Source organism: Staurois parvus, unplaced genomic scaffold, assembly GCF_062004578.1.
Source record: "Staurois parvus isolate SC_StPar_1 unplaced genomic scaffold, SC_StPar_1.0 ptg001079l, whole genome shotgun sequence".
Classification (NCBI taxonomy): Eukaryota; Metazoa; Chordata; class Amphibia; order Anura; family Ranidae; genus Staurois; species Staurois parvus.
In genome coordinates, this window is record NW_028318875.1 from 746,462 (window position 1) to 771,342 (window position 24,881).

The 24,881-nt window shown below is 48.0% G+C and overlaps 1 protein-coding gene across 1 annotated transcript in view; it reads right to left on the reverse strand.

Moving 5' to 3' along the window:
• LOC149440501 (uncharacterized) overlaps window positions 1–24,881 on the reverse strand; it is a 62,569-nt gene that overhangs the window by 6,603 nt on the left and 31,085 nt on the right. The window contains exons 12-19 of the mRNA XM_089658511.1: window positions 18,206–18,482; window positions 16,221–16,472; window positions 13,793–13,894; window positions 13,531–13,665; window positions 13,321–13,444; window positions 12,933–13,204; window positions 12,671–12,812; window positions 10,717–12,284 (exon numbers count right to left, since the gene is read on the reverse strand). Coding sequence (XP_089514637.1) covers window positions 10,717–12,284; window positions 12,671–12,812; window positions 12,933–13,204; window positions 13,321–13,444; window positions 13,531–13,665; window positions 13,793–13,894; window positions 16,221–16,472; window positions 18,206–18,482 — 2,872 coding nt within the window. The remainder of the gene's footprint in view (window positions 1–10,716; window positions 12,285–12,670; window positions 12,813–12,932; window positions 13,205–13,320; window positions 13,445–13,530; window positions 13,666–13,792; window positions 13,895–16,220; window positions 16,473–18,205; window positions 18,483–24,881) is intronic.

Below are 24,881 nucleotides of genomic sequence, written 5' to 3' on the forward strand. Positions count from 1 at the left end.
TCCACATCACAGCCCCCCCTTTACATCAGTGTCCTCAGCCCCCCATCACAGCCCCCCCCTTTACATCAGTGTCCTCAGCCCCCCATCACAGCCCCTTTACATCAGTGTCCTCAGCTTCCCCTTCACATCACAGCCCCCCCTTTACATCAGTGTCCTCAGCCCCCCATCACAGCCCCCCCCCCCTTTTACATCAGTGTCCTCAGCTCCCCCTGCACATCACAGCCTCCCCCTCTACATCAGTGTCCTCAGCTCCCCCTTCACATCACAGCCCCCCCTTTACATCAGTGTCCTCTGCCCCCCCTTCCACATCACAGCCCCCCCTTTACATCAGTGTCCTCAGCTCCCCCTTCCACATCACAGCCCCCCCTTTACATCAGTGTCCTCAGCCCCCCATCACAGCCCCCCCCCTTTACATCAGTGTCCTTAGCCCCCCATCACAGCCCCTTTACATCAGTGTCCTCAGCTCCCCCTTCACATCACAGCCCCCCCTTTACATCAGTGTCCTCAGCCCCCCATCACAGCCCCCCCTTTACATCAGTGTCCTCAGCTCCCCCTGCACATCACAACCTCCCCCTCTACATCAGTGTCCTCAGCTCCCCCTGCACATCACAGCCTCCCCCTCTACATCAGTGTCCTCAGCTCCCCCTTCACATTACAGCCCCCCCCCTTTACATCAGTGTCTTCAGCTCCCCTTCACATCACAGCCCCCCCTTTACATCAGTGTCCTCAGCTCCCCCTGCACATCACAGCCTCCCCCTTTACATCAGTGTCCTCAGCTCCCCCTTCACATCACAGTCCCCCTTTACATCAGTGTCATCAGACCCCCATCACAGCCCCCCCCCCCTTTACATCAGTGTCCTCAGCTCCCCCTGCACATCACAGCCTCCCCTTTACATCAGTGTCCTCAGCTCCCCCTTCACATCACAGTCCCCCTTTACATCAGTGTCATCAGACCCCCATCACAGCCCCCCCCCCCTTTACATCAGTGTCCTCAGCTCCCCCTGCACATCACAGCCTCCCCCTCTACATCAGTGTCCTCAGCTCCCCCTTCACATTACAGCCCCCCCCCTTTACATCAGTGTCTTCAGCTCCCCTTCACATCACAGCCCCCCCTTTACATCAGTGTCCTCAGCTCCCCCTGCACATCACAGCCTCCCCCTTTGCATCAGTGTCCTCAGCTCCCCCTTCACATCACAGCCTCCCCCTTTACATCAGTGTCATCAGACCCCCATCACTGCCCCCCCCCCCTTTACATCAGTGTCCTCAGCTCCCCCTGCACATCACAGCCTCCCCCTCTACATCAGTGTCCTCAGCTCCCCCTTCACATTACAGCCCCACCTTTACATCAGTGTCCTCAGCCCCCCTTCACATCACAGCCCCCCCCCCCTTCACATCACAGCCCCCCCCCCCTTCACATCACTGAACACCTGATATATGTCTATATTCAACCCATCTACAAATGTAACAAATACAATGAAATGTGATCTGTTTCTGTATTGCTTATTGACTTACTTGTGTCCGTATGTAGAGAAGATTCCTCCTGTTTACATTCCATAATCATCTCCTCCTCCTCCATAGACTGCTGATCTCCACTCACCAACCTCTCTTCTTCTGCCTCCTTAACCTCAACTTTGATGTCTTTCAGTTCTTCACCCTAAACCCCAAAGATGATAGAATATGACATCAGTAAACACTGTTACCAATAAGAAGAGAATACATAGAAGAATGTCCTCTCGTGGTATTATTTTTGCCCAGTCCCATCTACATGATCATTCTCTCTATAGTTGAGATGTTCCTGGGTGGAATCCCAGGAAGACAGAGGACAACCCTCCTTCATAAACTGCTGATCTCCACTCACCAACGTCTCCTCTTCTTCTTCTTTAACCTCAACTTTGATGTCTTTTAGTTCTTCACTCTAAATTCCAGAGATGACAGAATACATTTAGAAAAAAAGAACACAAAATTACACAGAAGAATGTCTACTCATAGAATCTACCTCTGTATAACGGTGATCTTCCCATGTAGAATCCCGGGAATACAGAGGACAACCCTCCTCTATAGACAGCTGAGCTCCACTCACCAACGTCTCTTCTTCCTCTTTTACCTCAAGTTTGATGTCTGTCAGTTCTTCATCCTAAACCCCAAAGAACATTAAAAAAAATTATAAACAGAAACAAGAGATTACATAGCTTAGACCGGGTGTCGGCAACCCGCGGCTCCAGAGCCGCATGCAGCTCTTTTTCACCTTGGCTGCGGCTCCGGAGCACACTGCCCACCAGGTGACAGGAAATAGGGCAGCAATGGGCAAACTACTGCCCGGCGGACCTTTTAATCCGGCCCGCGGAGCTAGGCTCCCGCTAGGCTCCTCTCACAGTCCGCCCTGAAGACCGGTGTAGCATGAAAATCTGTCTCCTATGAGGATCTGTCCCCCTCGACGTATCTGCGCATGTGCCGGAGATCGCCGATCGGCTGCTAATGCCTGAAACTGGCACATGCGCAGATACGTCGAGGGGGACAGATCCTCATAGGAGACAGATTTTCATGCTACACCGGAACGGCGCGGGAACACGGCGAGAGGAACGCGCGGAGCAAAGGTAAGTGAATTGACACAGGGGGGACTTGGGGACTTAATATGGGGGATGAATTAATATGGGGAATGAATTACTATATGGGGGGTGAATTACTATATGGGGGATGAATTACTATATGGGGGATGAATTACTATATGGGGGATGAATTACTATATGGGGGATGAATTACTATGGGGGATGAATTACTATATGGTGGATGAATTACTATGGGGGACGAATTACTATATGGTGGATGAATTACTATGGGGGACGAATTACTATGGGGGACGAATTACTATATGGGGGATGAATTACTATATGGGGGATGAATTACTATGGGGGATGAATTACTATATGGTGGATGAATTACTATAGGGGGGATGAATTACTATGGGGGACGAATTACTATGGGGGATGAATTACTATATGGGGGATTAATTACTATATGGGGGATTAATTACTATATGGGGGATGAATTACTATATGGGGGATGAATTACTATGGGGGATGAATTACTATGGGGGATGAATTACTATATGGGGGATGAATTACTATATGGGGGATGAATTACTATATGGGGGATGAATTACTATGGGGGATGAATTACTATATGGGGATGAATTACTATAGGGGGATGAATTACTATGGGGGATGAATTACTATGGGGGATGAATTACTATATGGGGATGAATTACTATATGGGGGATGAATTACTATGGGGGATGAATTACTATGGGGGATGAATTACTATGGGGGATGAATTACTATGGGGGATGAATTACTATGGGGGATGAATTACTATATGGGGGATGTATTTTCAGTTTTAAAAATGTGGCTCTCAAAATAAATTTCAATCGTGGTTTTGGCAAGATTTGGCTCAGTTGAAAAAAAAGGTTGCCCACCACTGACCTAAGGCTATGATTGTGATTATGACGATACACTGTGGCCCTGATTAACCCTTTGCTTACTGGGCCCTTAAACCCCCTTCATGACCAGAGCGCTTTTTGCAATATATGCAGTGTCGGATTTGTTTTAAATGTTGCAATGGTTTTGCGGCTCCCAGTCTTTTTTTCCCTCTCGGAAACGGGTCCAAGTGGCTCTTTATGTCTTAAAGGTTGCAGACCCCTGGCTTAGACTATATTAGGTCTACATGCTGAGTCTCATCTACCTGATGATGGTGAGGGATGGTGTGATCTTCCTGTGTGGAATCCCAGGAATACAGAGGACGGGGACATCTCTCTGGTGGGTTCCCATGACTGGATCCACCTACCTGATGATGGTAAGGGATGGTGTGACCTTCCTGTGTGGAATCCCAGGAATACAGAGGACGGGGACATCTCTCTGGTGGGTTCCCATGACTGGATCCATCTGTAGGAAACACACACACTGACTGAATCCATTGTTTCTATGTGTTTATCAGATGATGGGGGATCTATGTGGACCCTCCGTACTGCTCTCTCCTTTCCAATAAAGTCTCCTCTTACCCGGTGATGTGAGGGGTGGCTGATTGTCCATCATGACGTCCTTGTAGAGGTCCTTGTGTCCTTCTAAATACTCCCACTCCTCCATGGAGAAATAGACAGTGACACCCTGACACCTTATAGGAACCTGACACACACAATGATACAGTCACCATCCAGACACATCCCTTGTCTGTTACTGGAGAATGTCCCAGAATTCCCAGAACCGCTCACCTCTCCTGTCAGCAGCTCCATCATCTTCTTGGTGACTTCTAGAATCTTCTCCATGTTGTGTCTCTCGGGGTTTAGGGAGTCACATGGAGGCACTGTGATGGTCATATGATCACCTGACTTCAGAAGAGGAAATCTCTGTATTGGGGAACCAATAGGAATATCATATTAAGACTCCCAGAATCCTCCTCACCTCTCCGGTCAGGTCTGTGTTTGATTAATAGAGAGAAGAGTGATGTCATGTGACCTCCCAGAATCCTCCTCACCAGGGGCAGACTGACCATTTGGAAACTCGGGCACTGCCCGAGGGCCCAGGGTCAGTAGGGGGCCCCATGAGATGCCCCTGATACCTTTTTCATAGGCTTTTTTGAGTTTGGGCAAGGACACAGGGGCCCCATGAGTTGTCAGTCTGCCCCTGCTCCTCACCTCTCCGGTCAGGTCTGTGTTTTATTAATAGAGATGAGAGTGATGTCATGTGACCTCCCAGAATCCTCCTCACCTCTCCGGTCAGCAGGTAGATGATCTCCAGGGTGAGGTTTAGTATCCTCTCAGTCATGTGACTCCGGTCCTCCTCCATCCTCATTGGTCATGTGGCCTAGGTGGGTTTCTCTGTAGACGGATAGGGGAGAATTATCAGGGCTGTATTGGTTGTACAATATTAGGAGGGGGATATTAGGGGTTCATAGTTGGGCTGCCTCCGGTGGGAACTGGCAGATGAATATTTACTGTATTGGCATTTGTCCTGTTTTTGCCTCCTGCAAACCTGTTATATTTTGTCCTTTCTCCTCCCCTATCATTGGCTGATCTCAGACTCCCCTCTTATAGTGAGGGGTGGGGTCCTCCACACCCCATCCCCATTATTTGCTGTTGTGAGGCTTCTGACCGGGGTCCAAGGCTACACAAGAAATTATAGGTGAGCACATAATTATCTGGGTTCCCACACTATATATGTGTGTATCATCATCTGCTGGAGATAGAAGACGTCACAGTGACTATGGAGGAAGAGGACGGATGTGACTATGGAGGGAAAGGGCGGACGTGACTATGGAGGAAGAGGACGGGCATGACGACGGAGGAAGAGGACGGGCGTGACGACGGAGGAAGAGAACAGGAGTGACGGTGGAGGAAGAGGACAGACGTGACATTGGAGGAAGAAGACAGACGTGCCGACGGAGGAAGAGGACGGACGTGACGACGGAGGAAGAGGACGGACGTGACGACAGAGGACGGATGTGACGGTGGAGGAAGAGGACAGATGTGAGGTGGAGGAAGAGGATGGACGTGACAGTGGAGGAAGAGGATGGACGTGACAATGGAGGAAGAGCACCGACACGATGACGAAGGAAGAGGACGGACGTGACGATGGAGGAAGAGGACGGCCGGTGGAGGAAGAGGACAGACGTGACGGTGGAGGAAGAGGACAGACGTGACGGTTGCGTAAGAGGACGGACATGACGGGGGGGGTTACTGGGTGTAAATATAAAATTAGATCCTATTACCTCCTCTGCTGCCACTTCCACCAATGTCTCCTCTCTACTTCCTCCTGACTCACCTCTCACCCGGAACTTCCTATTTATACCTGCCATCACTTCCTGTCTGTCCTTGACATCACTTCCTGTTGTTGTGTTCCACTGGCAATACATGAGATCACCGCCTTGTGTTGAATATGAATACTGCGGTCTACGTTACGTTCCATCATGTTGCCCTGGGCCCCGGGGTCCATCCTTCGATTCGGGTACATCGATGATTACACACACAAATTAAACCTCACATCACATCCAGAAGATAACATATTAAATAAAAAGCAACAATTTGATAGAATTTTAGTAGTTATAAATGTTAAATTAAAGAATGAAAAGAGCACAACTGAAATACATCTTCATAGGCTCAATTCACAAAGCTTTAATACAAGTGGAAGAATTATTTATGTTTATTTTTTTATGTTTATTAAACATGTATTTAACCATGTGACTGGGATCTTCAAATCTGATTGGGCTCAAATGAAAATAACTCACTTATTAGGTTTCCATGGCCGAGCACAGTGCGCAGAAGTCACCAACTGTCTGCAGAGTCAATAGCTGAAGACCTCCAAACTTGGTGTGGCCTTCAGATGAGCCCAACAACAGTGTGTAGAGAGCTTCATGGAATGGGTTTCCATGGCCGAGCAGCTGCATCCAAGCCTTCCATCACCAAGTGCAATGCAAAGCGTGGGATGCTGTGGTGTAAAGCACGCCGCCACTGGACTCTAGCGCAGGGGGGACGTGTTCTCTGGAGTGACCAATCACGCTTCTCTGTCTTGCAATCCGATGGACGTGTTTGGGTTTGACGGTGGCCAGGAGAACGGTACTTGCCTGACTGCATGGTGCCAAGTGTAAAGTTTGGTGGAGGGTGGATTATGGTGCAGGGTTGTTTTTCAGGGGGTGGGCTTGGCAACCTAAGGCAACATTTTGGACAACTTTGTGGGAGGAGTTTGGCAATGGCCCCTTCTTGTTCCAACATAACTGCCCACCAATGCACAAAGCAAGGTCCATAAAGACATGGAGGAGCCAGTTTGGGGTGGAGGAACTTGACTGGCCTGCACAGAGTCCTGACCTCAACCCCATAGAACACCTTTGGGATGAATTAGAGCGGAGACTGAGAGCCAGGCCTCCTCCCCCGACATCACTGCCTGACCTGACAAATGTGCTTCTGGAAGAATGGTCCAACCTTCCCATAGACACCCTCCTAAACCTTGTGGATGGCCTTCCCAGAAGAGTTGAAGCTGTTATAACTGCAAAAGGGCGGAGCCAACTCAATATTGAACCCTACGGACTAAGACTGGGGGGCCATTAAAGGTCATGTGTGCGGAAAGGGCGGGGCCAACTCAATATTGAACCCTATGGACTAAGACTGGGGGGCCATTGAAGGTCATGTGCGTGGAAAGGCCGGCAGCCCAGTACTTTTGGCAAAATAGCGTATCACAATGTCAATGGAGGAAGAGTATGGACATGAGGATGGAGGAAGAGTATGGACATGAGGATGGAGGAAGAGTATGGACATGACGATGGAGGAAGAGTATGGACAGGACGATGGAGGAAGAGTATGGACAGGACGATGGAGGAAGAGTATGGACATGATGGAGGGAGAGTATGGACATGATGATGGAGGGAGAGTATGGACATGATGATGGAGGAAGAGTATGGACATGACGATGGAGCCTTCCCAGAAGAGTTGAAGCTGTTATAGCTGCAAAGGGCGGGGCCAACTCAATATTGAACCCTACGGACTAAGACTGGGAGGTCATTACAGGTCATGTCTGTGGAAAGGCCGACGGCCCAATATTTTTGCCAATACAGTGTATGTTATCTCTGCCTCATCATCAATGGATGACTCTCTATGCACACAGCACAACCCAATCCATACTCAATCGATCGTTTCTTTAAAAAAAAAAAAAAAAAAAAAAAAAAAAAGGACTCAGAACAGAATTTTGTAAAGTGTTTGGTTTTCTTTTTTTATTTAAAAAAAACAGAATATCTGATTAATTTACAATGATACAAACCTCAAATCGAAATCATATCTTGTATAACTGATGTGAAAAAAATTATATACAATGTATCGATCAATATAAATTGGCTGGACCATCTTCCGTGGCAGAATTGGCCGGGCCACCTTCCGTGGCAGAATTGGCCGGGCCACCTTCCGTGGCAGAATTGGCCGGGCCACCTTCCATGGCAGAATTGTCTGGGCCACCTTCAATAAAGCCAATAAAGAGTTATGACGTTCCACAGCCAATAGCTATCGATGAAAAGGATCATTGGTGAAGGATGATCACTTGCTGTAGGTGGATGTATTTGAGATCATCTCTTCATTCAGTAGCACACCAACATAAAAGACAATTCTCCAGCCATCGTTCCTTCGTGTTCTTGCCTATATATGGCCACCATTGCTTGTTTATTGCCCATGTTCTGGGACGGTTGTCTTTGTATTGGCAAGATTGCCCTTCCCCCCCCCCGTGTATGGTCATATATTAGCACAGTTTAGTTCTAGAATTCCGGCTGTGTGAGGGTGCGACCAAGCCAGCGCTGTTCATCAAACCCAGCCCCTGAAAGATCCAATATTTTTGCCAAACCCCCCAACTGAAGCTTGTATAGGTGTCAGGACCCAGATATGAACCTGCGACCTCTGCTGTGCCTGGCAGTATCTCTTCTTGCTGAGCCACCTGAGATGCTGGATAGCCCTCTGGACAATTCCTTGGACAATCTGGTCTTGAATCTTGTTTCTGGTGAACCTTGAACTCTTTGCTCCTCCCATGGACTTCCTGATTTAAGCTGTGTCTCTGCACTTCTGGTTTGCCAGATGATTGTGCCCTCCCCAGCTGATATCTGGCTCTTGTCACTCCTGCTGCCTTCCGTATCTTTGCTACCAATCCCTACTGACCTGTGGCTGTTTGTTTAGAGCAGGGGTCCCCAAACATTCTAAACGAAGGGCCAGCTTACTGTCCTTTAGAGTTTAGGGGGGTTGGACTGTGACCATCGGGCGTAGACAATGTCCCTGCATCAGTTGGAGTAAACAATGCCCCATCTTTGGTGTCAGTGAGAGAAATTTTGCGTCATGATTTGTGTCATTGGGAGGAATTGTGCCCCACCATTGGTGTCATTGGGCCCCATCGTTGGTGTCATGGGGAGGAATTGGGCCCCATCATTGGTATCTTTGGGCCCCATTGTTGGTGTCAACGGGTTGAACTTTGCTCCATCATTTATGTCATTGAGAAGGAATTGTACCCCATCATTGGTGTCATTGGGCCCCATTGTTAGTATCAGTGGGAGGAACTGTGCCCCATCATTGATGTCATTGGTAGGAATTGTGCCCCATTGTTTTTGTCACTGGGAGGAATTGTACCCAATCATTGGGTCCTATTGTTGATGTCAACAGGAGGAACTGTGCTCCATCGTTGGTGTCATTGGTAGAAATAGTGCCCCATCATTATTGTCATTGGGAGGAATTGTGCTCCATCATTGAGAGGAATTGTGCCCCAACATTGGTGCCATTGGGCCCCATTGTTGGTGTCAGCGGGAGGAACTGTGCTCCATCATTGAGAGGAATTGTGCCCCAACATTGGTGTCATTGGGCCCCATTGTTGGTGTCAACAGGGAGAACTGTGCCCCATCATCGGTGTCATGGGAAGGAATTGTGCCCCATCATTGGTGTAATGAGGAGGAATTGTGCTCCATCATTGAGAGGAATTGTGCCCCATCACTGGTGTCATTGGGCTCCATTGTTGGTGTCAACGGGGAGAACTGTGCCCCATCGTCGGTGTCATGGGAAGGAATTGTGCCCCATCGTTGGTGTAATGGGGAGGAATTGTGCTCCATCATTGAGAGGAATTGTGCCCCAACATTGGTGTCATTGGGCCCCATTGTTGGTGTCAGTGGGAGGAACTGTGCTCCATCATTGGTGTCATTGGTAGGAATTGTGCCCCATTGTTGGTCTAATGGGGAGGAAATGGGCCCCGTTGTTGGTGTCAATAGGATGAACTGTGCTCCATCATTGGTAGAAATTGTGCCCCATCATTAGGAGGAATTGTGCCCATTATTGGTGTCATTGGGCCCCATTGTTGGTGTCATTAGGAGGAACTGTGCTCCATCGTTGGTGTCATTTGTAGGAATAGTGTCCCATCACTGGTGTTAGTGGGAGGAATAATGCCCCATCATTAGGAGGAACTGTGCCCCATCGTTGGTGTCATGGGTAGGAATTGTTCCCATCATTGGAATCATTGGACCCCATTATTTGTATCAGTGGGAGGAATAGGGCCCCCATGTTGATGTCACTGGGAGGTATTGTAGCCCACCATTGCTGTCATTGGGCTCTATTGTTGGTGTCATTAGGAGGAACTGAGCCCCAGCGTTGATGTTATTGGTAGGGATTGTGCCCCTTTGTTGGTGTCAAGGAATGAAATAGTGCCCAAAGGGCCAAATAAAAGCAAGAAAAGGGCCTCATCTGGCCCCTGGGCCTCAGTTTGCAGACCACTGGTTTAGAGGACCATAATACTGTCATGTAATTCCCGCCCACCTATAACTATCGAACGACACCCCTGAATGATCCAGTATTTATTGAACCCCCAAGTTCAATGCAGCACCATTAGAATTTATCTGGGCAATGGAAGAGGTTCATAAGCTTGGGAGGTGGTAGTGAGGGGTGGTAACAAAGGTTCCCTGGTACCCAATGTATCTCTTGGTCGGGGTCCTCATATCTGCTGGGCCTATTATGATGGACTTCCATTCTTCCTGCTGGAATTTTCATTTATTGTAGAAACTGGAAAAGGAGGAAAGGAAAGGAGCCAATTTTAGCAGTCAGATCTCACCACGGTGGTCTTCAAGAAATAGAAGAAGCCAATAAGAGACTCCATCTGTAACTGAAAGGAAACCTTTCCCAGGATGCACCCCTTTCCAGACTCAGCATCAGTTGCTGTGAGTTACCTGATGTCTGATTAGATTCCCTTGGAGCGAGAAACATTTCCCGCACTCTGAACACGAGAAAGGACGCTCGCCCGTGTGGACTCTTTGGTGCTTAAGAAGATTCCCCCTCTCGTTGAAACATTTCCCGCATTCTGTACAGGAGAAAGGACGCTCGCCCGTGTGTCTTCTCTGGTGTTTGAGAAGGTCGGCATTGAAAATGAAACATTTCCCGCACTCTGAACACGAAAAAGGACGCTCGCCCGTGTGAATTCTCCGATGCCTGAGAAGGTGCTGTTGCTGAACGAAACACTTCCCGCACGCTGAACATGAAAAAGGACGCTCGCCTGTGTGGCTCCTCTGGTGTGCAAGAAGGTAATGTTTCTGAGTGAAACTTTTCCCGCACTCTGAACACGAAAAAGGGCGTTCGCCTGTGTGAATTCTCTGGTGCACGAGAAGGTGTTCTTTCTTACTGAAACATTTCCCGCACTCTGAACATGAAAAAGGACGCTCACCCATGTGGCTTTTCAGGTGCGTATGAAGGTGTTGTTGCTGAATGAAACATTTCCCGCACTCCGAACATGAAAAAGGACGCTCGCCCGTGTGACTCCTCTGGTGTATGAGAAGGTGTTCTTTCTTAGTGAAACACTTCCCGCACTCTGAGCATAAAAAAGGACGCTCGCCGGTGTGAATTTTCTGGTGTCTTAAAAGTTCTCCCTTCCTGCTAAAACATTTTCCGCACTCTGTGCAAGAAAAAGGACGCTCCCCTGTGTGAATTCTCTGATGTATAAGAAGGTTTTGTTTCGTAGTGAAACATTTCCCACACTCGGAGCATGAAAAAAGACGCCCACCTGAGGGACCTCTCTGCTGTTTCGGTAGTCCTTTGTTTTTACTGTAAGATTTATTAAAAACTAAAGAAGACAATGAAGGTTCTACTGCATTACTTCCACCACATAAGGAAGACTCCTTGGGATTGGATGAAGGTGTTGATTGATCAGCACCGTGAGATCTCAGATGGCTATATGAAGACATAGTATGGGATTTATCAGAAGATTCCTCAAGTTTCGAGGGATCCATTGATCTTAGATGGACATCTGAAGTCATAGTATGGGATTGTTCAGAAGATTCCTCGGGATTAGAAGGATCCATTGATCCCTCCAGATGGACATCTGAAGTCATAGTATGGAATTGTTTAGAAGATTCCTCAAGCTTCGAGGGATCCATTGATCTTAGATGGATATCTGAAGTCATAGTATGGGATTGTTCAGAAGATTCCTCAAGCTTCGAAGGATCCATTGATCCCTCCAGATGGACATCTGAAGTCATAGTATGGAATTGTTCAGAAGATTCCTCAAGCTTTGAAGGATCCATTGATCTTAGATGGACATCTGAAGTCATAGTATGGGATTGTTCAGAAGATTCCTCAAGCTTCGAATGATCCATTGATCCCTCCAGATGGGATGGTCTGTGATGTGTAGGCGGAGTAATGGGATCTTCTCCGGGAGAACAATGTGTGATGTCATTATCTTCTGCCTTGAAATCTGGAGACAACATCGGATCTCCCTCCGAGGTCTTAAGAACAAAGCATCCATCTGTAAGAAATAAAAATTAAAAATATTTTACTCTTCTTACATTCAGGAGTCATATATGTCAGTCCAAAACTAAGAGATTCCTCGGAGCTCCGGCCTGGAATTGGGTGCAATCGTAACACCAAACTATGAACACAAACCAGATAAAGGATACAACACAGCCAAAACTTTACGTTTTAGGTCAATAAGGAATGCCGATTGGAGCAAATTGGGCCAAGCTCTATATGGGTTTGCTGCCTTCCACTGGATCTGCTGTAGGTTTGTGTTTTTTTTTTTTTCTCTTTGAGGTGAACAAACTCAATATTTGTCATTTTCAACCCATCTAACAATGTACAGGCATATTTTATCATCTTAGACGTAAAATAAAATGTGAACTGTTTATTACTTACATGTGTCCACACGTTGAGAAGATTCCTCCTCTTTCCTTTTCAGAATCATCTCCTCCTCCTCCATAGACTGCTGATCTCCACTCACCAACGTCTCCTCTTCTTCTGCTTTAACCTCAACTTTGATGTCTTTCAGTTCTTCAAACTAAACCCCAAAGATGACAGAATACATCAAGAGATTACATAGAAGAATGTCCTCTCGCAGTTTAAGGTCTACATACTCAGTCCCACCTACCTGATGATGATGAGGGACAGTGTGACCTACCTGTGTGGAATCCCGGGAATTCAGAGGACAGGGACATCTCTCTGGTGGGTTCCCATGACTGGCTCCATCTATTTGATGATGGTGAGGGATGGTGTGACCTTCCTGTGTGGAATCCCGGGAATACATAGGACGGGGACATCTCTCTGGTGGGTTCCCATGACTGGATCCATCTATCTGATGATGGTGAGGGATGGTGTGACCTTCCTGTGCGGAATCCCGAGAATACAGAGGACGGGGACATCTCTCTGGTGGGTTCCCATGACTGGATCCATCTGTAGGAAACACACACACTGACTGAATCCATTGTTTCTATGTGTTTATCAGATGATGGGGGATCTAGGTGGATCCTCCGTACTGCTCGCTCCTTTCCAATAAAGTCTCCTCTTACCCGGTGATGTGAGGGGCGGCTGATTGTCCATCATGACGTCCTTGTAGAGGTCCTTGTGTCCTTCTAAATACTCCCACTCCTCCATGGAGAAATAGACAGTGACACCCTGACACCTTATAGGAACCTGACACACACAATGATACAGTCACCATCCAGACACATCCCTTGTCTGTTACTGGAGAATGTCCCAGAATTCCCGGCACCGCTCACCTCTCCTGTCAGCAGCTCCATGATCTTCTTGGTGACTTCTAGAATCTTCTGCATGTTGTGTCTCTCAGGGTTTAGGGAGTCACATGGAGGCACTGTGATGGTCATATGATGACCTGACTTCAGAAGAGGAAATCTCTGTATTGGGGAACCAATAGGAATATCATGTTAGACTCCCAGAATCCTCCTCACCTCTCCGGTCAGGTCTGTGTTTTATTAATAGAGATGAGAGTGATGTCATGTGACCTCCCAGAATCCTCCTCACCTCTCCGGTCAGCAGGTAGATGATCTCCAGGGTGAGGTTTAGTATCCTCTCAGTCATGTGACTCGGGTCCTCCTCCATCCTGATGGTTTTGATCACGTGATCCTGTAGACAGACAATATAGCGGCTTTGCTGATCATTACAGCTCATAGACTAGTAGAGATTCCCTTTAAACCCTCTAAAAGCAGAGGAACACCTGTGGTCTCCATGTGGCCATACATGGCCCTACAGGGGTGGATGGTATGGTAGGCCCTGTGTCAAGGAGGCTGCACACAGCAACTCCTAGCTTTGAAATTAACAGCCGAGAAACGCTGCAAGTGCACTTTGTACTATGTACTTTGACTATGATTTTATCAGCACGGGTAGCACATCCATTTTCCTCAGCTAGTTCACAATATTTATTATCATTGATTATATTATGGTAGCTGAAACTTCTACCCGAGCGTGTCATCATCTGCTGGAGACAAAAGATGTTAGAGCGACGATGGAGGAAGAGGACGGACGCGACGATGGAGGAAGAGGACGGACGCGACGATGGAGGAAGAGGACGGACGCGACGATGGAGGAAGAGGACGGACGCGACGATGGAGGAAGAGGACGAACGTGACGGTAGAGGACGGATGTGACGATGGAGGAAGAGGACGGATGTGACGATGGAGGAAGAGGACGGACGTGACAATGGAGGAAGAGGACAGACGTGACTATGGAGGAAGAGGACGAATGTGACGGTGAAGGAAGAGGACGGATGTGACGATCGAGGAAGAGGACAGATGTGACGATGAACAGGACAGACGTGACTATGGAGGAAGAAGACGAATGTGACGGTGGAGGAAGAGGACAGGCGTGACAGTGGAGGAACAGGACGGGCATGACGGTCGAGGAAGAGGACGGACATGACTGTGGAGGAAGAGGACGGGAGTGACAGTGGAGAAAGAGGACAGACGTGACGATGAAGAGGACAGACATTACTATGGAGGAAGAGGACGAACGTGACAGTGGAGGAAGAGGACGGACGTGACGATGGAGGAAGAGGACAGATGTGACGATGAAGAGGACAGACGTGATTATGGAGGAAGAGGACAGATGTGACGATGAAGAGGACAGACGTGATTATGGAGGAAGAGGACGAATGTGATGATGGAAGAGGACAGACGGGACTATGGAGGAAGAGGACGGACGTGACGATGAAGAGGACAGACGTGACTATGGAGGAAGAGGACAAATGTGATGGTGGAGGAAGAGGACAGACGTGACTATGGAGGAAGAGGACAGACGTGACTGTGGAGGAAGAGGACGGACGTGACGGTGGAGGAAGAGGACGGACGTGACGGTGGAGGAAGAGGACGGACGTGACGGTGAAGGAAGAGGACGGACGTGACGGTGGAGGAAGAGGACGGACGTGACGGTGGAGGAAGAGGACGGACGTGACGGTGGAGGAAGAGGACGGACGTGACGATGGAGGAAGAGGACAGACGTTACGATGGAGGAAGAGGACAGACGTGACGATGAAGAGGACAGACGTGACTATGGAGAAAGAGGACGAACGTGACGGTGGAGGAAGAGGACGAATGTGCCGGTGGAGGAAGAGGACAGATGTGACTGTGGAGGAAGAGGACGGACGTGACTATGAAGAGGACAGACGTGACTATGGAGGAAGAGGACAAATGTGACGGTGGAGGAAGAGGACGGAAGTGACTATGGAGGAAGAGGACGGACGTGACGATGAAGAGGACAGAAGTGACGATGAAGAGGACAGACTTGACTATGGAGGAAGAGGACAAATGTGACGGTGGAGGAAGAGGACGGATGTGACAATGGAGGAAGAGGACGGATGTGACGATGGAGGAAGAGGACGGACGTGACGATGAAGAGGACAGACGTGACAATGAAGAGGACAGACGTGACAATGAAGAGGACAGACGTGACTGTGGAGGAAGAGGACGGAAGTGACTATGGAGGAAGAGGACGGACGTGACGATGAAGAGGACAGAAGTGACGATGAAGAGGACAGACTTGACTATGGAGGAAGAGGACGAATGTGACGGTGGAGGAAGAGGATGAATGTGACGGTGGAGGAAGAGGACGGACGTGACAATGGAGGAAGAGGACGGACGTGACTATGGAGGAAAAGGACAGACGCAATGATGGAGGAAGAGGACGGACGCGACGATGGAGGAAGAGGACGGACGCGACGATGGAGGAAGAGGACGGACATGGCGATGGAGGAAGATGGCGGACGTGACGATGGAGGAAGACGGCGGACACGACGATGGAGGAAGACGACGGACACAACGATGAAGGCGACGGACACGACTATGGATGAAGAGGACAGACATGTCATTGGAGGAAGAGGACGGACATGATGATGGAGGAAGAAAACGGGCATGACGGGGGGGTTACTGGGTGTAAATAGAAAATAAGATCTTATTACCTCCTCTGCTGCCACTTCCACTAATTTCTCCTCTCTACTTCCTCCCGACTTATATCTCACCCGGAACTTCCTGTTTGTTACTGACATCACTTCCTGTCTGCACCTGACACCACTTCCTGTTGTTGCGGTCCACTGGCAATATGTGAGATCACCGCCTTGTGTTGAGTATAAATACTGCAGTCTACGTTTGGTTCCATCATTCTGCCGGCTCCCTCGGGGTCCATTCTTCCATCCGGGTACATCGATGATTACACACACAGATTATACCTCATACATCACATCCAGACAATGAAGAATAAAATGAAAAATAAAATGTGATCCTATGGCATTCTGAGCTACGCATTTTGTAGATTACTCTTCCTTTACATCTGAACTCATGATCTCTTGATTGTCGTACTTCAGACTCCATCCTCACCATCCCGTGTTGGCCAAACTTCAGACAATTCCCCGAGTGTATATTCAATACTTCCTGACCATGGGGTATTTGTAGTGACTTCATGTACGTCGGAGGGCCCCACCGGGCTCCAACTCCTCGGCTGTACGGGGAAACCATGTTATACGTTCCTCCGGCCCCACTACAGTAGAGATAATCACCCTATTGCGGCCATTTATCAGTTCAGCCCACTTGGTCTGTTCCTACCTGTCCCAGCCCAAGAATTCAGAGACCTTTTGAGGTCAACAGTGCAGCCTGTAGGCATGGAAGGTGATACATTTCACGGCACACTTGTCTTGCTCCATCCTGTAGGCATGGATATCATGTACCTGGTGATGGAGGCCAATGGAGAGAGGGCTTCATTTGAGGCTAAGTTTTAGACTGCCCTGAGAGTGGGACAGCAGGAGTCAGGCCAAAAATGGCACAGGTCGCCTGTAGGATTGCTGGTTGGTGGTCCACCCAGAAACACAGCTGATGTACGGAGACAGGAGGCTCCTGTGCGTGGTATGTAAGCCCTTACGGGATTTAGAGATTTACTGGATAGCCGGTTCAAGCCAAGGTCAGGTACCAGGTGGGAATCAGAGCAGACGTAGTCAGATGGGATAGCCGAGGTCATACACAGAGGAGCGAGAGAGAGAGTATCCGTAATTTTGCTATGCAAAAATGTGAAAACACAAATAGTGATATTTATAAATAAAACAGCTCAAAATAGACCTACATACAAATATTAATAAATCACAAAACATAAATGTCCCATGTTCATTAGTGCATATCTATGTCAAAAATCTTCAATAAAAAACACCACAGAACCACTTGTGATGAAGACTAAGGATTCCAAATAATTTGAGGATCAAAGAAAACTTCCACCTATCACCCGTGCACACCAACATCAAATGCACTCACCAGATTTTGGTGTGAGAATCCTGGAATATGTGGCTGTGAGCTGGTTCTTATCATCAGGCTGGTATTGGCTTAATAAATGCGCCTTTTAAAAGCTGATAAAATGTGAGTAGCCTGGATTTTTTCTTTTATTTCAACATTGATCTGGCAATATTACACTATATAAGTTTTTTCTTTGGTGATACAGTGGAGAAAATTAGGAAGCTACGGTGAGGACCTGAAAGAAGATCTGAACCTGGTAGTGTAGGCTACCATAGAGCTGATGAAAAGAGGGTTTAGGATATCCCCAAAATCCTTAAAGGCTTTTCATTCACCAAAATCTGGTGAGTGCATTTGATGTTGGTGTGCACGGGTGATAGGTGGAAGTTTTCTTTGATCCTCAAATTATTTGGAATCCTTAGTCTTCATCACAAGTGGTTCTGTGGTGTTTTTTCTTGAAGATTTTTGACAAAGATATGCACTAATGAACATGGGACATTTATGTTTTGTGATTTATTAATATTTGTATGTAGGTCTATATTGCGCTGTTTTATTTATAGATACATTTCACGGCACACTTGTCTTGCTTAGGCCTGTAGACATGGAAGGCGATACATTTCACGGCACACTTGTCTTGCTCCGGCCTCTAGGCATGGAAGGCAAAACATTTCACGGCACATTTCTCTTGCTTCATTCTGTAGGTATGGAAGGCGATACATTTTACGGCACACTTGTCTTGCTCCGGCCTGTAGGCATGGAACGCGATACATTTCACGGCACACTTGTCTCGCTTTGGCCTGTAGGCATGGCAGGCGATACATTTCACGGCACACTTGTCTCGCTTCGGCCTGTAGGCATGGAAGGCGATACATTTCACGGCACACTTGTCTCGCTTCGGCCTGTAGGCATGGAAGGCGATACATTTCACGGCACACTTGTATTGCTCCATCCTGTAAGCATGGAAGGCGATACATTTCACGACACACTTGTCTTGCTCCATCCTATCACTTGCCAGCAGGGCAAGGGGCAGGCAGGAGGGGCAGTTGCCCTGGGAGCAGTGGTATCATGTTAGGGTGGGGGGGGGCGCACCTTGTTAAAATTCCTACCTACAAGCTGACAGGAGTAGTGATGGCAGCTTCACTACTCTTGTCAGCTTAGCTCTGGAGGAGGCAAGCCAGACCTGGAGAGGAGGAGAGAGCCGGGAGGAGGGACAGGTTGTGCTCTCTCTACCCTCCAGCTCCACCTCCTGCCACTGCAGCTCTCCTGGATCGGGACTGCCGGATCACCACTGTGCAGTGTTTGGTTACTCTTCCCCCATCTCCTCCCAGCAAAGAATGTGGGTAAACGAACACCACACAGTGGCAATCTGACAGCAGGTGGAATCTCTAGTGAAGGGTCCCGATGCTGCAGTCCTGTAGCCCTCTCTAGCCCCCCCAATAGTACTTGAATTTATTTGGGGGGGGAGGGGATTTTTGCTGACACATAATGCTCATACATATGGCATTTTCATCCTGGGCACTAGATGACCTTGTCCCGGCACTGCTTGTGGGACCTTCTTTTGTCTGTGGTCCAGGTCCTGCTCCTTGAAATAAAAATAAGGACCCACTGCTGATAATTAGGCAGACACCATACTACTCTTCCGACTGGAATCCACCATCACAGGCTGCCTTCCGCATCCCGAACTGGCTTGCAGGGTCTAGGCCGCAGTTTTCTGTTTGTGAACTAGGCAGACACCATACTACTCTTCCAAATGTAACCCACCATCCCAGGCCGCCTTCCCCATCCCGAACTGGCTTGCCAGGGTCTAGGCCGCAGTTTTCTGTTTGTGAACTAGGCAGACACCATATTACTCTTCCAAATGGAATCCTCCATCACAGGCCACCTTCCCCATCCCGAAATGGCTTGCCAGGGTCTAGGCCACAGTTTTCTGTTTGTGAACTAGGCAGACACCATACTACTCTACCAAATGGAACCCTCCATCCCAGGCCGCCTTCCCCATCCCGAACTGGCTTGCCAGGGTTTAGGCCGCAGTTTTCTGTTTGTGAAATTTTTACCTCCTTGCTGCAGTGGTTCTGCTAGACCTGTCATTCTACTCACATGTGCTGCCAGCTTCTGTGTTCACCAATGGGCTTCACTTGCTCTACTGTGGATTTCTATCTCTTTCCCTTCCATCACTTAGCCCACCTCCCAGTCTGCTTCCTTGTATGTAGACATGCTCAGTGCAGCTCGGATTGCCAAAGCAAACTCCTAGTTTCTTTGAGCTCTTGGGTTGCCTTGTAGAACTTGTATTCTGTGCCTGACTACCCAGGTACCGACCCCAGCTTCGGCTACCGTTTTCACTTGCCTGCATCTAGGGGCTTCAACCTGGATCCCCGGAAAACCTCGAGTTGGCCTTCTACAAGGGTTTACAACCAGAGGAACCTGACATGGCTGCTCTTCCTTCTTCACCCCAACGTTTTCCCACTCAGGCTTTTCACCACTAGGTTCTCCACTAGGTCTCTCCGCGACGTGGATCCCCAGGGTGGAAAGTAACATTTTTAGACCTGATTTTATCCAAGTCTCATCTAATGGTGAGCAAGGGCATTGTAAATTGTTATAAATCACACGTGGTAGCGCAGGATAATTGGTGATCTAGTATTCCCCTTTTAGTATACACGTGCAGGGCCAGTGATAGACTATTTTGCACCCTAGGCAAGACCAGCTACTTGCACCCATCTCCCCCCCACACAAAAAAAAATAAAAAAAAAACAATAGAAAATATTAAATCAGCAAAACATGAAACTGCTAAATTTCTTTTAATTTGCAAAAATAAGCGCCGTAAGATGCCACCAGCACCAATATAAAAGACAAAATTAGCATCGCGGATGGTCTGTCTCTGTGGCTTGCAGTGGCGGGGTGACAGTTTCAGTGAGTGGAGGATGATGGATCCACACAGATCGCAGGCTGGAGTTCCTCAGGCAAGGAGGGGCGGTAAAACAGGCAGCTGAACTGAGCGATCCCACACAGTGACAGATCGGCATGACACACCACCGCCAACACTGACACAGATCAGCAGCACCAGCAGGTGCTAGAAAAGCAAGCTGTGGAATCGTGATGATGTCATCACTCACTGACACATGTGATGGAAGGCCGGCCGGGTCACACTCACACAGGCACGAGTCAGACATTACTTTCATCCGCAGGTGCAGCTCCACCTCCACTGATGAATGGGAAGAAAAAGGCTGGAACTCCACAGTGATCTGCAGCCGCTGGCCGGCTTTCAGTAAGGGACTGAATCTGAACACTAGAAGGAGCGGCAGCTCAGCTGATACACTGGCCCCAGACACCCGGCATCTTCCTCTGTCCTTTCTTCCTCCCCTCTGCCGCCCCTCCTCTCAGCTGAAGGATCATCATGACGTGGCGGTGTCCTACACAGAGAGAGTACCAGGCCTGCGCTGCACCCAGGCACCCCTACGTGGCAGTGCGCCCTAGGCCTAGTTTGCCCAGTGGAAGCACCAGCACTGCACATGTGAGCTCATCTTCATCATGTGACCAGACCAGACTTTGGAGAACAAATTAATCTTTTACTGAAGATCACATCTTAGCATGGTATACAATGCATCAAAACATACCGGGGTCAGAGGAACCTTGGCTTCATAAACATATCACAACAAACATCTTCACTTTGCTGTGACACATAGGCATCTGAACGAAAAAGTCACTGTAACGATCGTATGGTAGAGGTAGTATCATCAGTTGAGAATGGGGCTTAAGTGGTAACAATGGTGTGCGTAACCTCAATTTAAACCAGGGTTCCATAGAATGCTAGGGTTCCTCCACAGGTTGCTAGGGGTTCCTTGAGCAATAAGCAATATGAGTAATTTCTGCCTCTCAGATAAGTTACCATTGATCTTTTTGGCTATCTGTAAGGTGGTAAATCTTCCCAAAGACCACAAGCGCAAGGAGCATTCTTCCTCAACTAGGGTTCCTCAAGAGGTTGCTAGGGCTTCCTTGAGCAATGAGTAATTTCTGCCTCTCAGATAAGTTCCCACTGCCACCATTGATCTTTTTTGCTATCTGTAAGGGGGTAATTCTTCCTAAAGACCACAAGGGTAAGGAGCAAGCTTCCTCAACCAGGGTTCATCAAGAGGTTTCTAGGGCTTCCTTAATCAATGAGCAATTTTTGCTTCTCAGATAAATTCCCACTAACACCACTGATCTTTTTGGATATCTGTAAGGGGGTAATTCTTCCCAAAAACCACTAGGGTAAGGAGCATTCTTCCTCAACCAGGGTTGCATGAAACCCTATGGTTCCTCAAGACGTTGCTAGGGCTTCCTTGAGCAATTTCTGCCTTTCGGATAAGTTCCCAATGACAACATTGATCTTTTTGGCTATCTGTAAGAGGGTAATTCTTCCCAATGATCACAAGTGTAAAGAGCAGTATCCTCGACCAGGGCTCCATGAAATCCTTAGGTTCCTCCAGAGGTTGCTAGAGTTCCATGAGAAATAAGCAATTGCTGCCTCTCAGATAAATTCCCACTGACACCATTGATCTTTTTAGCTATCTGTAAGAGGGTAATTCTTCCCACTGACCTCCAATGTAAGGGACATTCTTCCCACTGACCACCAATGTAAGGGACATTCTTCCCACTGACCACCAATGTAAGGGACATTCTTCCCACTGAACACCAATGTAAGGGGCATTCTTCCCATTGACCACCAATGTAAGGGACATACTTCCCACTGATCTCCCAATGTAAGGGACATTCTTCCCACTGATCTCCAATGTAAGGGACATTCTTCCCACTGATCACCAATGTAAGGGACATTCTTCCCACTGATCACCAATGTAAGGGACATTCTTCCCACTGAACCCCAATGTAAGGGACATTCTTCCCACTGAACCCCAATGTAAGGGACATTCTTCCCACTGATCATCAATGTAAGGGACATTCTTCCCACTGATCACCAATGTAAGGGACATTCTTCCCACTGACCATCATAGTAATGTATCATGAGTTGTAGATACAGTCATTTTTAGTAGGGGTACCCTGAGACTGGAAAGGTTTTTCAAGGGTTTCTCTGTGTTGAAAAGGATGAGAAAGGCTGGCTTAAACACTTCTCATACACATGGCTAACAGTCTTGCACTTTCCCAACTCTGGATCCCATTACGGGCAAACTCTTCTCCGCTATTGATCACATCGTAGGCTGCATGGCCTCTCTTCCTTCCCATCAAACCAAGAAAGAGCATTATTCCCTAGGGAACATACCCTATATACCCTCACAACAGGAAATGGCCTTACCTCTGGCTGACTCACTACTACACATAGTTAGCCCCAATATCAGCCAATATCTCGCTCTAGTCACTCCTACTGCCATCTGTATCTTCAATACCTCTCCTTACAGACCTTTGGCTTGTTCCTTGACTATGCTTCTGCTTGATCCCAACCTGTGAACACTCATTACAGACCTTTGGCTTGTTCCTCGACTATGCTTCTGCTTGATCCCAACCTGCCACAACTCATTACAGACCTTTGACTTGTTCCTCGGCTATGCTTCTGCTTGATTGCAACCTGTGACCACTGACCTTTGAGGTGTTCCTCGGTTGCGCTTCTGCTTGATCCCATTCTGCGACCACTCATTACTGACCGCAACTTCTGTTTGATCCCAACTTACAACCACTCCTTACCAACCTTTGACTTGTTCCTCAACTATGCTTCTGTTTGATCCCAACCTGTGACCACTCATTACTGACTTTTGACTTGTTCATTGACTATGCTTCTGCTTGATCCCAACCTGCGACCACTCATTACCGACCTTTGACTTGTTCCTCAACTACGCTTCTACTTGATCCCAATTTGTAACCACTCATTACTGACCTTTGTCTTGTTCCTCGGCTTTGCTTCTGCTGGATGCCAACCTGTGACCACTTCTTACTGACCTTTGTCTTGCTCATTGGCTTTGCTTCTTCTTTATTCCAACCTGCAACCATTGATTGCTGATCTTTTGCTTGTTCCTTAACTATGCTTCTGCTTGATCCCAACCTGCAACCACTCCTTACCGACCTTTGGCTTGTTCCTAGACTACATTTCTCCTTGGTCCCAACATGCAACCATTGGTTACCGACCTATGGCTTGTAACTCAACCATGCTTCTGCTTGATCCCAACCTGCAACCACTCCTTACCGACCTTTGACTTGTTCCTAGACTACACTTCTGCTTGATCCCAACCTGCAACCACTCCTTACCGACCTTTGACTTATTCCTAGACTACACTTCTGCTTGATCCCAACCAGCAACCACTCCTTACCGACCTTTGACTTGTTCCTCAGCTGTGCTTCTGCTTGATCCCAACCTGCAACCTCTCATTACTGATCTTAGGCTTGTTCTTCAACGTCGGCGTTGGCGTGATGTCGTCAGTGACCAAGATGCATCTTGGTCACTGACGAGATCACGCCTATGCCGACGTTGTGGTTCAGCGTGCGTTCCAGCCGCCATCTTTAGGAGTTTGTGCATGCCCGCCGGCTCCACATTTGTCTCCCTCCTGAACCACGCTCCCTACTATTGAGACGCGGACGATACAGGCACCAGTGACAGCCGTTCCACATGGTGTTTCTACACCACAATAAACTACATGCTTTTATTACTCTACTACCATGTGATTGTTTCTACTTATTATATATAAAAAGTGGTCTGCTGCACTTAGAGGCGCTTTTTCTCCTTACTACACAGATTCTGCTACACTACTGCATGGAGCTTGCCCTGACAGCCACATGGACCCCCCCTCATCCAAGTCACCCAGACTATTTCTAAATACTACTAGACTTTTCGGACTTTGGTCCAGTATTTGAGCTGATCAATATTACTTCTATTGCAAACTTTTGTTCTTCAACTACACTTCTGCTTGATCACAAACTGCGACCACTCCTTACCGACCTTTGGCTTGTTCCTAGACTACATTTCTGCTTGATCCCAACATGAAACCATTGGTTACCGACCTTTGGCTTAAAAATCAACTATGCTTCTGCTTGATACCAACCTGTGACCATTGATTACTGACCTTTGGCTTGTTCCTTAACTACTCCTCTGCTTGATCCCAACCTGCAACCATTGATTACCGTCCTTTGGCTTGTTCCTTGAATACGTTTTTGCTTGATCCCAACCTGCAACCGCTCCTTACCGACCTTTGACTTGTTCCTTAGCTATGCTTTTGCTTGATCCCAACCTGCAACCACTCATTACCAACCTTTGGCTTGTTGCTCAACTACCTTTCTGTTTGATTCCAACCTGCAACCACTCCTTACCGACCTTTGGCTTGTTCCTAGACTACATTTCTCCTTGGTCCCAACATGCAACCATTGGTTACTGA